A 15,590-nucleotide genomic window follows, 5' to 3' on the forward strand; every position below is an offset into this window, starting at 1 on the left:
TAAAAAAATAAACATAAATTTAAAAAAAGGAAGAATGCCAAAAATAACTTATGTAGATACTCCATCCTCAAGGAAGTAGAGCAGAAGTCCCTATTCCCTGTGTGGCCTATGCATAGTGACTTCCTCCCAAAGAGGACAGTATGGAAATGGGGGGAAAAAAAAGGAACTTTACAGTGGAGAAACCTGACAAACACTAACTTAGGTGATCAGGAATTACATCAACAGTGGTAAGTCACGTTCATAAATATGTACCCTTGATAGAACAATAGCACGCGTAATCCCAGTGTAATGGTAAAAACATCAGACAAATTGCAATAAAGGGAAATTTTACCAAATACCTGGCCAGTATCCCTCAAAGCTGTCAAGATCATCAGAAACAAGGACAGTATAAAAAACTGCCACAGCCAAGGAAAACCTAAGAAGACATTACAGTTAAATGCAATGCAGTATCCTGGCTGGAATCCTGGAACACACAAAGGACGTTAAGTAAAATCTGGGGAAACTTGAATATTAACTGTAGTTTGTAACAATGTATCAATATTGGTTCCTTGATTGTATCAAATGTCTCATGGTAATGTAAGATGTTAGCAATAGGGGAAACTGAGCATGGGGTATGTGGGAACTCTGTGCTATCTTCCCAATTTCTGTGTACATTTAAAACAGTTCTGAGAAATAAAGTTTATTTGGAAAATATCATTTTTTAAAAAGAGGTAGAGGAACTGTTTAAAAGGGACTAGAGGGGCATCTGGGTGGCTCAGTTGGTTAAGCATCCGACTCTCAATTTCGGCTCAGGTCATGATCTCAGTTTGTGAGTTCAAGCCCCGTATTGGGCTCTGCACTGGCAGTGTGGAGCCTGCTTGGGATATTCTCTCTCTCTCTCTCTCTCCCTCCCTCCCTCCTTCCCTCTGCCTCTCTCCCACTCGTGCTCGCTTGCTCACTCTCTCTCAAAATAAATAAATGTAAAATAAAATAAAATAAAATAAAATAAAATAAAATAAAATAAAAAGGAGACTAGAGAGACATACTATAATGTGTGAACCTTGGTGGGCGCAGCTATGAAAGTCATTCTGGGGACACATGGGGAAATTTGAATATATTGGATGGTTCACCATTTTCTTCAGTGTGAGAGTTGTATTGTGGTTAAATGGGAAACGTACTCATTCTTATAGAAATGGCACACTGACATATTTAAGGATGTCGTGATGTCGTGAAGTGTGATTATGAAGTCCCCAATTTACCATAAACTATTCAGGAGAGAAAAACAAAAGCGGCAAAATATTAGGAATGGTGACTCTAAATGAAACGTATATTGGCATTCTTATTATTACTCTTTCACGTTTCCCGTAAGTTTGAAACTTTTCAAAATACAATTTTAGAAAAGTAATCAACAGGATTCTAGAAATGGACCAAATGATACTAATGTCCATCTGGAAATATAAACATGCATGAATAAGTAGGAAAAATCCCGGTCATTTTTGCAACAGACTTCAGAACTCAGAAACAGGTCTAAGTATGTACATAAATTCAATGTATGAATGAGGATGGCTTTTCAAATCAGTGTGGGGGACAAGAGTCAAAAAATGGAGTTGGGATAACCACACAGCTATTTGGGGAGAAAAATGTTGAATCCTTACCTCACTCCTTCTACCTAAATAAAGTCCAAATGAATCAAAGATGTAAAGATTAAAAAAAAAAAACTTAAAAGTACTGGAAAAATACATTAAATTTATTCTTAAATGGAAAGAAGGCCTTTCTAAGCAAGGCATGAATCCCAAAAGCCATAAAGACTGAGAAGTTTAACTACATAAATAAGTAAATAAATCAATCTCAGGAAAATATTGCTAAACATATGACAATGGACCAATTTTCTTAGCTTACAAAGGGCTCATACAAATCAATAAAAGACAAAGCATCTAGTAGAAAACAGAACATGACCACACAGTTCACAGAAAATGAAATATAAGTAACCAATAAACATGAAAATGTGTCCCATATCCTTTATTAAAGTGCAATATAGCTGAAGTAAGGTGCAAGGTATCACTTATTCAGTTTCAGATGATCAGATGTTTAAAAGTTTAGTACCCAGCAACGGCATAGGCCTTGGGAATAATTGTTCTTATACATTATATGTGGGAGAATAAGTAGGCAAAGACTTCTGGAGAACCATTTGGCAATAACTACTTAACTGAAAGTGAAAAATAGCCTTTGACCCAGCAATCCTACTGCTAGGAAGTAACCCTGTGGGTGTAATCTCATTATACGTACAAGTCTGTTCACTGCAGTATGGTTTAACCATAGTAAAATACTGAAAACCTGAGATCCCATCAGTGTTTCGACATTTGTAACACATTCATACACTGGAACGCCACACGGTCATTAAAAAGAATGAGGTATTTCTGTATAGCCTGATACAGAAAGATCTTGCAAGACACAGGTGGCAAAAATAGCAAGATACAGAAGAGTGTATACATTCTGACTCCATTAGTGTAAAAATTTTTTTAAGATATATTTGCTGGCAAATAATGACATCCCCGAACAAATACACATGACACTTTAAGCTGGTTACCTTTGGAGAGGGGCATTAGGCACGGGAGGGAAGGGGCAGGTTTTAATGTCATGCCTTTCTGTACAATCTGATTTGTTGTTTTTGCCACGTGCATATTAACTTCATACTTGATTTGTAGGTTATTTTGACATATCCCTAGGTAGAATTGAATGCTGGTGGTGTTAGTTTTCAAAATACTCCAGAGAGGTGCCGAGTTTTACAAACCAGAACCTCCCCCTGGATTTTCATCAGACTCCCGATTGGCCACCTGATGCTTTAATCATAATGATGTCAAGTATAAAGTTATAACAAATTTGCAACGGGATGACTGGACACTGCTACTCACGGACTGAAATTCTTATACTCCAAAGGGCATGTGATAATTTATAAATATAAGTGAGATTATACATTCTGTTTTGACTCTAAAAAAAAAAAACACAAAATAGCCATTAGACTTTACATGTACAAGAAAAAGTGAAGTATCCATTGAATTTAGTAAAACAGCATCACACTGGAAAAAAAAATACAGTCATAAAATTAGCTCTTACATTTTTCTGGGGACAGAGAAGCAGAAGAGAATGATATTTAAAAAACAAAACAAAAACAAAAACCACTACCAAAAACAGGGTGAGACAATCATTTATTTATTGGACAGGGCAAGGTCATTTAAAGAGAGGAAACATATCCAAAAGAAGGTGTTTAGCTTGGTGTTACAGGCATTGATGTTCACAACAAACAACACTACTCAATACATCATGGAAACAGGCCACATACAACCAGGAAGATGCTGTCATGTCACTCAAAAATAAGCCACAGTGCTTAGGAAACAATCATTAGGGAGTTAGCAGAGCATCATGGTCTCTAATCCGCCGATCTGCATGGTCTGTGGCTGGGACATTAGCCGATAGCATTTGGCTGGTTCCCTGGTTATTAAGAAGTGTCTTGCTATATTCTAGCGAGCCTTCAATATTGAGTACACGCTTCTGAATGTCTCTAAAACTGGCAGTCACCTGCAGGCTTAACTAGCTCACATCACTACATTTTTGGACTACCCTAGGTAGTCATGGACGGTCTCAAAGTATTATAAATAAAATTCTGAATTTAATTCATTTAGCACTGTTACGATGCATCCAAATCAGCTTTAGTCCTATGGTACATACTTGAAAACAGAAACAGAAATTCACGGGAGGGAAGTAAAGAAGAAATTTGGGAAGCTCATCTGGCTTGAGGTATACACACCTGCTAACAAAGTTAGACGCACCTGAAAACTATGTCAATTATCTGCCAAAATATTGGGCATGATTTTTACTTGGACTTTCCTGACTGGGCAGGCAAAGATTTCAATATCCATTCTAGAGCCGAGCCAAAATCTTGTAAATAGTAGTAGATCATGAGTGACTGATTACGAGCAAAAACTATTCAGCCTAAAACTGACTAGAAAACGAGTAAGTGTCTGGCCCTCCCCGGTCACATCCCCTGATTTTACCAACCACTTCCTTCCACAGAAATCACAGTTCTCGGGAGGAGACACGCTCACTCCACGTGCAACAAAACTACACTCGAGAAGCCAGTCACTCAAAGACCAGACACTGTACGAATCCACTCGTATTAAATGGCCAGAAGAGGCAAATCTATAGAGGCGGAAAGCAGATTAGTGGTTGCCCGGGGCTGGGAGGCACTGGGAGGTGGGGTGGGGTATGAGAGGTGCCTGCCAAAGGGTACAGGGTTTCTTTTGGGGGTGACAGAAATGTTCTAAAACTCACTGTGGTGCTGGTCATACAACTTTGTGAAAATATATTACAAAACCACTGAACTATACCCTTTGAATGGCAGCATCGAAGGTATGTGAATATTAAAAAAGGAAGACAGCCCCCAAAACGCAGAAAAGAGGCTCTTGCAAGTCAAGTCATACCTGAGGAAATGGTAGACAAGCCTGATATAAGGAGCTGCCTTCTCACACACAAGGCAGATTTGATTTACATTATAACCACATTAACCCCTGAATTCCACTGTTCATTCATTTCTAAATTATTCTAGGCTATCAGCAGATTTCTAACTTTGTTCTCCTTAGAGAGCAGAGTCAGTGTTCCGCAGACAGACTGGCTTGGCAAAACAAAACTAAACGACAATAAGAACTCAACGACGAAATCATCTCGTGCTTTGGGGCTGTGTGTTACCAGGCAGAATAGAAGAGCTGAGGTTCATTTCTAATGGGAAAAATGCCACCAGGCATAAGGGCACCTTACGACTGACTCTTGCCTAAAGCATATTTCCTTTTCAAATCTGCACAGTTATTCCCTTTGCACCTACACAATTCAACAAAAGCAATGTTTTCATACCTGCACAGTTCAACAAAAGCAACCTTCTCTACAAAAGAATGTGACGCTCCCTGCAGATCAAAGAGCTAGCCAAATTTCCCTGAACCTAAAATTACTGTTTCTAAACAAAAAAAACCAAAGTCTCCTCTGTACCCTCATCCTTACCTTCAGCAACACACAATGAAGATGGAAAACTCTAAGCCTGCTATAAATCCGGAGCCATAAAACAATTTCTTAAATGACCTTGTTTTTAATTAAAGGTATTAGTTCCAAATATTTAAAACACATTTGTCCCGAGGCCTTGGAAGTTGACCTCTGATGAGAACTTTCCTTTAGTCTTACTAATTCACTAGTTTAGTATGCAGTAAAATAACAGAGTCTTCGAAGAAGTTAAACAGGCTAATGACCAGTCATGGGCTTTCTTCTGTGATTACTATTCTTCTGCAGACAGGATAATTAATGAAACCATGAGTGGTCTTTTTGGTCTATCTGCAGCTATCCTTAAACTACATAATCGGTTAGGGAAATTTCCCACAGATAAATGAAGAGAACACAAGTAGCTTTACGGCAAGTTGAATTTGTTAAACCTACTTATGACAAAGAATTTCGGACACAAGAATCGCTCACTGCACACAGAACCCCAGAGAAGTGATGGCACAAGACAGCTGACGTGGGAAGGTATACGGGAGTGGGGCGGGGTGAGAGGTCGTGAGAAATTAAAAACTGGTATGTATCTGCTGGAGCAGAGCCACTGTTTAGGGGGCGTCAGAAAAACTGCTAAGTCACCATTTTGGTCTCTTCAGAGAAGTCCATTTGTTGTTAAGAACCAAAGACCTTCCTGCTATCATTCGTGCTGCAAAATGCAGTAGTCACATTATTGCCAAAAGGATCCCAAAAACTCAAGTGCAAAAGAAGAGAAATCTAAGAAAATAAATAGTTACAAAACCATCAACATTTTTCAAAGAAATGTGTTCAAAACAGTGACTTTTACAAAAGATAGGAATTTCTTTTAAGTGGAAAAAGGAATTCTCTCTATGAAAGCTCAAAGACTCATTTCACAGATAACTTATACTCCATTAATGGTTTGATTAACAGTGTACAAACAAGGGCCATAGACTCTTTTTAATTAGGTCTGAAAAATCAATATAATATAAATACTGATGATGGGGGGGGGAGTGTTTTATACCCCAAACTCCAATATTCCAGCTCTGTGTCCTGTCCTGTTATTATAATCTGTAAAAATCTTAACGACGCAGTGATTCAAGTTTTCGTAACTTCAATGATGTATTAGAGGACAATGCATCTTGATTTGAAGAGTTTGTTGTATCCGAAGGCCGGAACAGCACTCGACCACGATGATTAAATACATAAAATGATGGGTGATTCCTTAATGTGTCAAATGTCCTTAAAAGAAAAAACAAAGAGCATCCACTTTAGATAAACCTGTCAAAAAGCCTATTTGAAAACAAGCAGGCTTCTAATGAATTATGAATTTGCTCTTAACTAAGTTTAAATCCGTGAAATCAGGCTATAAACAGGCTATAATCATACTGTGTTTCATTTCTTTTTCCTGCGCAAGGAAAATAAGAAGCCTGGGAAAGCAACACAAAGCCCTCAAATTTGTCTTTCAGCCGTTCCTTTCTATGAATAATAGCACGAATCATCGCTCAACTGTAATCACATCTATAAATCTTACTCTAGCTAGCCATGCCAAAAATTTTTTAAACCAGTACACAGATTTTACCTTTGATTATTTTCATTTGGCCCTCGCTACTCAAGCAATACGATCGTTTCACAGATCTGTTTCCAAGAATCTTTCAAGCACAACAAAAAGCTCCTTTTGGCCCTTCTGTACCTTCTGTTGTCCAAACTCATACATTTTGCTACCACCTACTAAATTTATATATTTTGCTACCACCTACTTAATGCCATTCTGTTTTACTTCTTTCCTGGCCCTCTGCCTGCAATTCTTGGTAGACTCTTTGTAAGAACTACAGTGGGTGGTGATAGTAGAGTGTCCTTTCTATTTTCTCAGCAAGATATATATATATATATATATATATATATATATATATATAGTCTAAAAAAGTTCACAAACACCTAAGTGTATGGCTTTTAGTATTGGTTTGTTTAAACATTATTTTCCTGGAGAAAGAAGGACTCTGCCTCGATAAAAATTCACATCTCAAAGTCAGCCCACCTAAAAATCCAAGCATACTCCCACGTAAAACAGGAAGCCTGGGATGTGACTATTTAAAATGTAAATTGAAAAGTAAAAGTAACAAGGGGGTGGGTTTCCTCTAACAAATAAATGCTCACTGTGAATCCTTCTGAGGACACATTGTAAAGGGTTAAAATTTCCAGGTTCAAGAAGGTGGGTGAAGTCCAGAGATGGAACTGAACAAAGGTACAAGGATAATTTCATGACAGTAAGAAATATGGAAAAGAAAAAGCAAGCAAAGCTCAAGGAAATAGCTTAGAAGCACAGGAGAAAAAAGAAAGCAAAATAACAAATATACTGTAGTCCAGGAAGAGGAAAGGGCCAGAGAGCACAGTCTATGTCACAGACTAGGTTCAAGTGGTAGAGGAAACAGAAAACCCCTATTCTTCCAAAGACTGAGCTGGAACAAGTGGATAAAGAGAGTGGGGGGAGAAAGGAAGGAAGGAAGGAAGGAAGGAAGGAAGGAAGGAAGGAAGGAAGGAAGGAAGGAAGGGAAGGAAAGAAAGGGAAGGAAAGGGAAGGAAAAAGAGGAAGGATGAAAGGAAACAATTTCTGAGGGGATATCTTCCTATACGTCTATTTCTTTCCATCCGTCGAACCAATAAATAATTTTAAGCAAATACAACACATCTTAGTCTACTGTCAATAATCTGTCATACGACTTCCATTTTTCCATCTCATCAAACACGGCCTCGGTATTTTCACCTCACTACTCAAACGAGCTGCATAATCAAAATGTAAAAACAAAACCAACTTTTATGTACCAGAAAACATACATTTTAAATTATGTAAATGAAGCAAAACCCCTATGAAACTAAATGCCTATGAAAAGGGAAGGACTTACTTATTTTTTAGTTCTGAAGTGGCATCCATGTCTTTAAACTCCCCTGCAATATGAACTATACCATAACAGGTAACTGCAAAGGCCAGAAGTGTCTGAAGAACTATCTGTGAGTATAAAGATTGAGATTATCAAATAACATACAAATATTATCATAAAACTTTGCCATTTTCTCTCCATCTCTTTTTAGCCTCTGACAAGTATTTCTCCCAGGTCCTACCAAGGAATCAATTCTCCCTTTAAATAATTTGAACTCAGACACACCAAAATCTTCTATACGTTCTGTGGATTGGCTGCAAAGATACTTCTGGGTCTTCTCAAATGGCAAACAGGTACTGAGCCATTCAGAACTCAGTTATCAACAGTTACCTGCTTCCAAGAGCAACTAAGAATTTTTAAATGTATTATGGTTAAATATCATTGAGTATAAAAAGAACACCCCTGACCCACCACCCAGCTTAAGAAATAAACCTACCAGTACCTTTCAAGTCCCACATGTCCCTCTCCAGTTCTATCCTTCACCCTTCCCTCAAGGTGAACTATTGTACTGAACTGTAGATTAACCAGTTTTTGAGGCTTTTCTTTATAATTTTACCAGCTATGTATGTACCTCTAAAATGTATATTGCTTCCTTTTTTTCCCATTTTTGGACTTTCTTGTGAGATTCACCCCTATGGTAGTATATGTATCCTTGTAGTCCATTCATTCTCATCATGTCTTATATTATATGAATATTCCAAAAGTTATTCATTCCACTGCTGACGGCTACGGGGGCTGTTTCCTGTGTGTTACTTTTAAAATGTCAGTATGGATATCCTGGTGTATGTCTCCTGGTACATGGGAGTAGAACCACTGGGGGAGAGTATACACACGTTCAACTTTATTAGGTAATACCAAAATGTTTTCCAAAGGGGTTGTGCAAGCAGAAACTTGCAATGTTTGATATTAACCAACATGGGATTACAGGCACATTTGATTTTCTTGATTGTGATTTTTCTGTATTTTCCAAATTTCCCAATTTGTAAACAGCAGCAAGGTATTTTAAAAAGATATAAATGAATACATGTGTGGTGGGGGGGGGGCGGTTAATCCACCACAAAGCAAAGGTGATAGGAGAGTGAGTTAATAGTCTCATCTATCAAAACTTTCATTACACACAACTAAAGTCAAAATTAGCCACAAGCTATTACTCTTAACTTTCTAAATTAAAACTCATATCACATGTTATACCAATTTACATTCCCCCACCAGTGTACCGAGACCTATTTCATACAATGTAATCACAGGCACCATTAACAAGAATGTGGTAAATCAATGACTTATCATGAAATTATGTCACAATAAACTGTTAAGTAATAAAAAGCTAATTATAAAACCATACATATATACACAGAGATAATAACTTTTTAAAAGAAAAACTGTTTTGATTAGGTAAAACTGTACATATGTAAGTAAAGATAATACTGTTTGTGCACAGGAAGAGGGCTGAACCACTGACATACTCCGAACTGTTGGGAGTAGAAGCAGAATTGCTGACCAGTGGGGTCACTTCTCTTTTATTGTACAGGGTTGGTTTTACTTTTTACACATACTGTTTGATTCTGTTACAAAGAAGTTACTAGTGTGTCATTTACAATCCTTTAAAGATAAAAAGGGTGAGTGAAACTAATGTAACATTTTAGCTTAAAAAAAACCAACAACACGTGTGTTTGTTTTTATTTACTTTTACCGCCTACATATATGTCCCTAAACAATCTTACTTTTTCTTGTTCTTAAACTTTACATAAAAAGGAACTTTGCTAAAAAATGAAGCCAAATAATCAACTTTTTAAGTTCGTCTCAGACTACGAACGAAGAAACTTCAAGAATGACTATTTAAACTACAGTTCTAGAAACCAAACACAGAAATCTTTTGTTTCCAAATCTTCGGGTTTTACAATGAGTGACAAAAAGTAAAGTAGAGAACAGATGTTATTTCATGTCTGGAAAATTTTATGAGAATAAAAACCAGTAAAAAATTATTATAAGCTATGTGGCTAATTTTTAAAATATATTTTAACGGAATATAAATGACCAACTTACATCTATTGGCAGTGATTCATCTTCCTTTTCTGTTAATCGCATATAAGAACGATCTATAAACCAGAAGCATACCATTAAGGAAATTGTAGCCCATTTTTCTTTCTTAAAATGCAAGCAAATCAATACACCAAAGAAGCGGCTGACTTATATGCTACATAAAGCAACGCTAATCCCGGATTCCTCAAAAACCTCTATCTTCTAAGGCAGTCAGCCTGATCTTGAACTATTTTATTTTCATCACGACCTGCTTTGTCACCTTATAAAACACAGAAAGAGTGAAAGGTGAGCAAGTACAAGGACGAAATACCTAACACCACATTTTTTTCCTTCTTTCAGTACTATAGGAAAACTAGAATCCTCTGAAACTGTTTCTTTCACTAACGGGTCAAAGAAATCACAATTATTTAAAAACGAGTAAGCCTACAGAAAATCTCAACTCTGAAGTAGCACCACCATCACATAGTATGGACCAAGTAATACCGGTATGGATATGTTTTTCTCCTGCCAGAATATGTTGGAGCAGTGGGAGAACAGGTGAAATTCCAGGATGTCAATTTCTGCCTCTCCGATTAAATTACAATTCCGCTGCTGCCTTAGCCTCAGGAAGCAGCAAGGTAGGAAAGAAAAGCATCAGGATTTGGAAGCTGATAAGCCTGGATCATAAAACCAGCTCCTCAACTTACTGTCATTGAGTCTATCTCATTCAACCCGAAGACATCCATCACCATGAGTTGTAACATGTATCTCAATTTCAGACTGTTAGAATGAAGGACTTGGAAGGGGACGTGTGTCTGAGTGTCAAAGAAATACAGTATCTATTTTTCAACTGCCCATGTTTCCGCAACAGTAAAATGGGGATAATGTGAAGATTAAGTAAGATACATGATAGCCATTCTGCCGTAACAAAGCTCAGTGCAGCAAAGATGGGCATTGCTACAGTACAATAGTTTGCTATCCGCTGCTATGGTCTGACGGGACACAATTAGCTTCCAAGGTAAATATTAGTCTTTTTGCAACATAAGCATTATAAAGAGGCCCCACTGCAGTGACAAATGCCACAAGGCATTCTCATCTCACCGGAAACACGAGTCTCTAACTCTAGAAGAATCTTGCACAAGCCCTATTTAATAATGTGCTGTGGACTAAAAAACCCAAACTGCTGTCAGGGAACATGCAGTGACTCTTAAAAGAGTGCACTTAGAGACATTTCTCAAGTTTTATCTTATGGGTTTAACATAAGGACCGGTGTAAAAGAAAACATCCAGCCAATACCAAAAATAGGTTTGGCTAGCTTCCTACTGTCAGTTCGATTCCCAGCCAGCCTTCTTCTTTGCATGAAGGCTAATCTGACTCTAACACTACCTTTAACCAGGCATTTCCTCATTTGTGAAATGAAGGAGTCAGACTTACTTCCATGATCTCCTCGCTCTAGAACTCTTAAAATTCCAACGCCGAAGCCAACTGTACACAATGACGCAGAACTCAACAGTACCCTAATCTCGTCTACAGTAGCGCTTCTCAAAGGACTGCACAACCAAATCATCTGAGGATCTTATTAAAATGCAGATTAGGATTCAATAAACTCTGGGGCAGGGCCTGAGTTTCTGCCTTTCTAGCAAGCTCCCAGGTGATTCCCTCGAGGCTGGTCTGTTAAACACACTTGGGCAGCAAGGCTCTGAGATATGTTCCTTAACCTCCTTGTCCCTCACCTCCCACCCCTGGACCATCTCCAAGCATCCTTATGTACTTTTAGCATAGCACCTATATTACTTTATTGTGATTATTTATTGATCCATTTGTTTCCCCACTTGACTTTGAACTTCCCCAGGGCATCACTGTACCTCCAGCGCCTAAGCACAGAGCAATTTCAACCAGTTACATGAAACTGAATTTCATAAAGTGGTGCAGCACATAGGCTCTAGAGCCAAACTGCTTGTCTTTGAATCCTGACCCCGCCATGTATCATCTCTGTCAGTTTGTGCAAGTTTCCTAGCTATGTTCGTCTCAACTTCTTCATCTTTCAAAAGAAATCATAACAACAGCTACCTCCCCCACAGCGCTTTTGGTAGGACTGAATTATATAATACACATAAAGTGCTTAGTTCAGTGCCTGGCACATGGTAAGCACGTAATGAATGTTAGCTGTTATTATTGTTATCATTAAAGATTGGAGCTTTGGAGAAGCTGTCACAGAATAGAGAAGACTGGGGAAACAAGACAACCAAATGTAATGTGATACCCTGGATTGATTCCTGGAATAGAAGACCTTATCGGAAAAACTTGTAAAATCCAAATAAAAGCTAGACTTCAGTTAACAGTAATATGCCAGCGTCAGTCTCTCAGTTGTGACAATATGCCACGGTAACAGAAGATGTTACCAATGTGGGAAACTGGGCGAGGGGTATACGGTAACTCTGTACTACCTTTGAAACTTTTCTGCAAATCTAAAATTTCAAAATAACAATGTACGTAAAAAATAAAACTGAATTTCCGTCAGACAAATGTCATGCCATAATACATGCATGAAAAAAGTAGTGAAAATAGCTCGGTCATTTTAACTGTGTATAATAAACAGAACAGAAGATTTTATCTTGAAAAAAAAAATTAAAGCTTTGAAGGAATTCACATTTCATTTTCTACTTTACTCCTGAAGGTGGGAAGTAATCTAGCAAACGAATAAAGTTCAACTTTAAATTCACTTCCTTCATTTAACAAATGTATTGAGTACCTACTGTGGGGAGGATTATGCTAGGCAGACAGATCATAGCAATGGATTAAATGAGCTGCCCACGTGCGCTAGGACAGAGGTTAGCAAACTTTTCCCGTGAAGAGTCAAATAATAAATATTTTAGGCTTTGCAGGCCACACTGTCTGTGTCAACATCTCAACTCCCCACTTAGAAAGCAGCCAGGCAACACCTAAATGAATGGGTGTGGCTGTCTGCCAGTAAAACTTTATCGATGGAGACTGAAACTTAGATTTTTTTTATTTTTTATAACTGTCACGATCATAAAATGATATTCTTTTGCTTTTTCCCCCAACAAATTAAAAAATGTGAAACTATGTGTAGCTGACTACAAAAACGGGAGAGAGGCTGCATTTGGCCCACCTGCCAGAGTTTGCTGACCCCTGGTCTAGAAGACAGACCTAAAAACGGATCCGCTGTCTAAAGACTGCACTACCTCGTCTGTTGGCCTTCCAAGTTTCTTCTCCACGATACAACCGTATTGGTATGTTAAAGTACTTTTACTTGTTTGCTTTTAAATTTCCCAACCACTCTGTGACACAGGAAAGGCAAGAATTAAAATCCACCTCAGTGAAAGCTCACAGAAGGGACATGACTTGCCCAAGGTCATACAGATTTAGTGGTAAAGCAAGTTTTTCAGAACCAGCCCTCCAGACTCCCGGTCCAGTGCCCTTTCTCCTGCAACACAGTGCCCCCACAAGGCAAACGGTCATTTAACTTCTCAGTCTCCGCCTGGACAGCCCAGGAGCGCCCAAGATGCTGTCCACCTAGCTGTCATGGGACCATGAGCACCAGAGGTCCTCAAGCCGACACTTAGCCTGCTCAGCCCCACGCTGGATCTGACATCACTCGTCCCGGATTCCGGGCCAACTCCCTCTCTGGCCACCCTGCAGCCCCACGGCCTCCCTCTCTGCCCACCCTGCAGCCAGCTCGGAGCCCTCTCCCAGGCACCCCCTTCCCCTTCCATCCCTGCTGCAATTTCAGGTGCCCGTCTCCTCAAACTCAAGCCCCGCGCCGCTTCTCGGAGTCACCCCCAACTCTAAGGGCTCAAATGACCATCCCCGGGAAACTCGGTCCGACACTCCCTCAGCGTGCGCCCACACACCGCCCCCGGAGTCCCGCACAGGAGCGGCCGCGGTCTCGCCCCCACCCCACCCCGGCACTTACGCTGAGCAGCGGAAAAGGCCGCGTGGGCTAGGGCAAAGAGGCCGACGCCCACCAGCCCCTTCCATAGCGACGGCGCCATGATTCCGGAGGAGCGGCAGCCCAACAAAAGAGGCGAAGGGCGGCGGAGCTGTTCCTGCTTCCACGGGCGGGTGTCCGCGCAGCGCAGACAGATGACGTCACCGAACCCCTGGGCGCGAAATGCCTTAGAGGTGGAAAAACCAAAGAGCCGTGAGAAAGCGGAAGCAGGAATGCCGGGAAGGAGGGGAAAGCGACACGGAATAAGGTCCGCGAGTGACCACGAGCCGAGCCTGCGCCGCGCGGCCTCTCCGCGAGGGGCAGCGCTGAGCTGAGAGCCTTGCAGAAAGAAGCGAAAGCGGATCAATGGAGAAGCGGAACGGAAGGGCGCCAGCAAATGAGCGTGGGCCGCGGGGCAAGGGGCGGGGCCTGCGGAGAGGCCGGGGTGGGGCTTGAGGGGCGGGGCGGCGAGAGGGCCGGAGGGGGAGGTTCAAGGCGGCCCCGGGTCTCTACTCCTGGCAGGGGGGTTGGTTTGTTTGCTTTGCCTTTTCGCTCCAGAAGTCTCGTGTGTTTTTTGACGGCCGGTCCAGTGCTTCAGCCTTCTGGGAGCCGACACTGCTGAAGGAGGCAGAAAGGGAAGCGGCGGCGGGGTTGGGGGGCGGGGGTATAGAGGAGGAAAATCCCGGGATTTGGAGCCCCAAACACTTGGCATGCGTGGGATGCTCCGTAAAAGTTAGTTCCTTTCCCCTTACCTTCAGAAGGGCTTGAAGGAAGATTCACGCCCCAGGGGGTATGGTGCCATGGGAGAATTTTGTTCTGGAGGGAGCCAGTTTACGTTAGGTTGCAATGAAAGGGCGCGAACGACGCCGGCCCATTTTCTCTCTCTCTCTCTCTCTCTCTCTCTCTCTCTCTCTGATCAGAAAAAAAAAAAAAGTATACTCTCCTTTCTTGATTTGTCTTTGTGTCCATCCCCTAAAATGTAGACATTCATTAGTGAGGTTCTTCCCTGGAATTATTTCCACCCGGCTCTCCTTTGGCGAGCTCACCTATTCATTCCCACTGCTTCGACCACAGGGATTCCAAAGCGACGTCTCGATCTCAAACGTCTCTCCTTCGCTCCAGATCTGCATTTCCAGACCCGCTAATCATTTATTTCTGTACCGCGGCACTTCAAACTTAATGTGGCCGAAACGGAATTCATTCTCAGCTCCTCCAGTGCCCCCTGACTGATTGGCACAGCGTTGTAAGCTGCACATTAGGAGGTAAATGCCCTCTGCCCTGTCAGGATTCCACGTTTTGCTAACTGACGTGTGCTCGAAGATCCCTATCCTGGCCACCCCCTTTAAATTTGCAATCTCCCATTCCTGTTCCCCGTAGCCTACTCTATTTCTATATCACCTTTTGAAATATTCTATAATTTACCTGTTTATGATGTTTGTTGTGTTGTTTTTGTTCATTGTCTCTCTTCCCACACTGGAACGTAAGTTTGGAGAGAACAGAGATTTCTGTCCATGCCTGAAACATTGCCTGTCACATGCAGTAGGCATTCAACCAATGTTTGCTGAATGAATTATGGGAAAGAAGTGGGGAGTGACGTATCCTTGTTTGAAAGGATCTCTATAAAGAGTCCTTCCATTATTTTGGATTGGGTTCAA

General features: G+C 40.6%; 1 protein-coding gene across 1 annotated transcript; it reads right to left on the reverse strand.

Moving 5' to 3' along the window:
- Positions 1 to 3,168: 3,168 nt before the first annotated feature.
- Positions 3,169 to 14,349, reverse strand: MMGT1 (membrane magnesium transporter 1). The gene is made up of 4 exons (XM_043571588.1): positions 13,921 to 14,349; positions 10,008 to 10,060; positions 7,929 to 8,032; positions 3,169 to 6,267 (listed from the first exon to the last, which is right to left on the reverse strand). Exons 1-4 carry the CDS (start codon positions 13,997 to 13,999, stop codon positions 6,108 to 6,110), a joined length of 396 nt encoding a protein of 131 aa, XP_043427523.1. The 5' UTR covers positions 14,000 to 14,349; the 3' UTR covers positions 3,169 to 6,107.
- Between the last annotated feature and the right edge of the window lie 1,241 nt (positions 14,350 to 15,590).

Source organism: Prionailurus bengalensis, chromosome X, assembly GCF_016509475.1.
Source record: "Prionailurus bengalensis isolate Pbe53 chromosome X, Fcat_Pben_1.1_paternal_pri, whole genome shotgun sequence".
Taxonomy (NCBI): Eukaryota; Metazoa; Chordata; class Mammalia; order Carnivora; family Felidae; genus Prionailurus; species Prionailurus bengalensis.

Excerpts from the sequence above, each read along its gene's own strand:
- MMGT1 (XM_043571588.1), bottom strand. The coding sequence starts at position 13,999 with ATGGCGCCGTCGCTATGGAAGGGGCTGGTGGGCGTCGGCCTCTTTGCC. Across the intron at positions 8,033-10,007 it reads ATGAATCACTGCCAATAGAT|ATAGTTCTTCAGACACTTCT; the intron begins GTAAGTTGGTCA and ends TTATACTCACAG. Across the intron at positions 6,268-7,928 it reads ACTTCAGAACTAAAAAATAA|GACATTTGACACATTAAGGA; the intron begins GTAAGTCCTTCC and ends TTTTCTTTTAAG.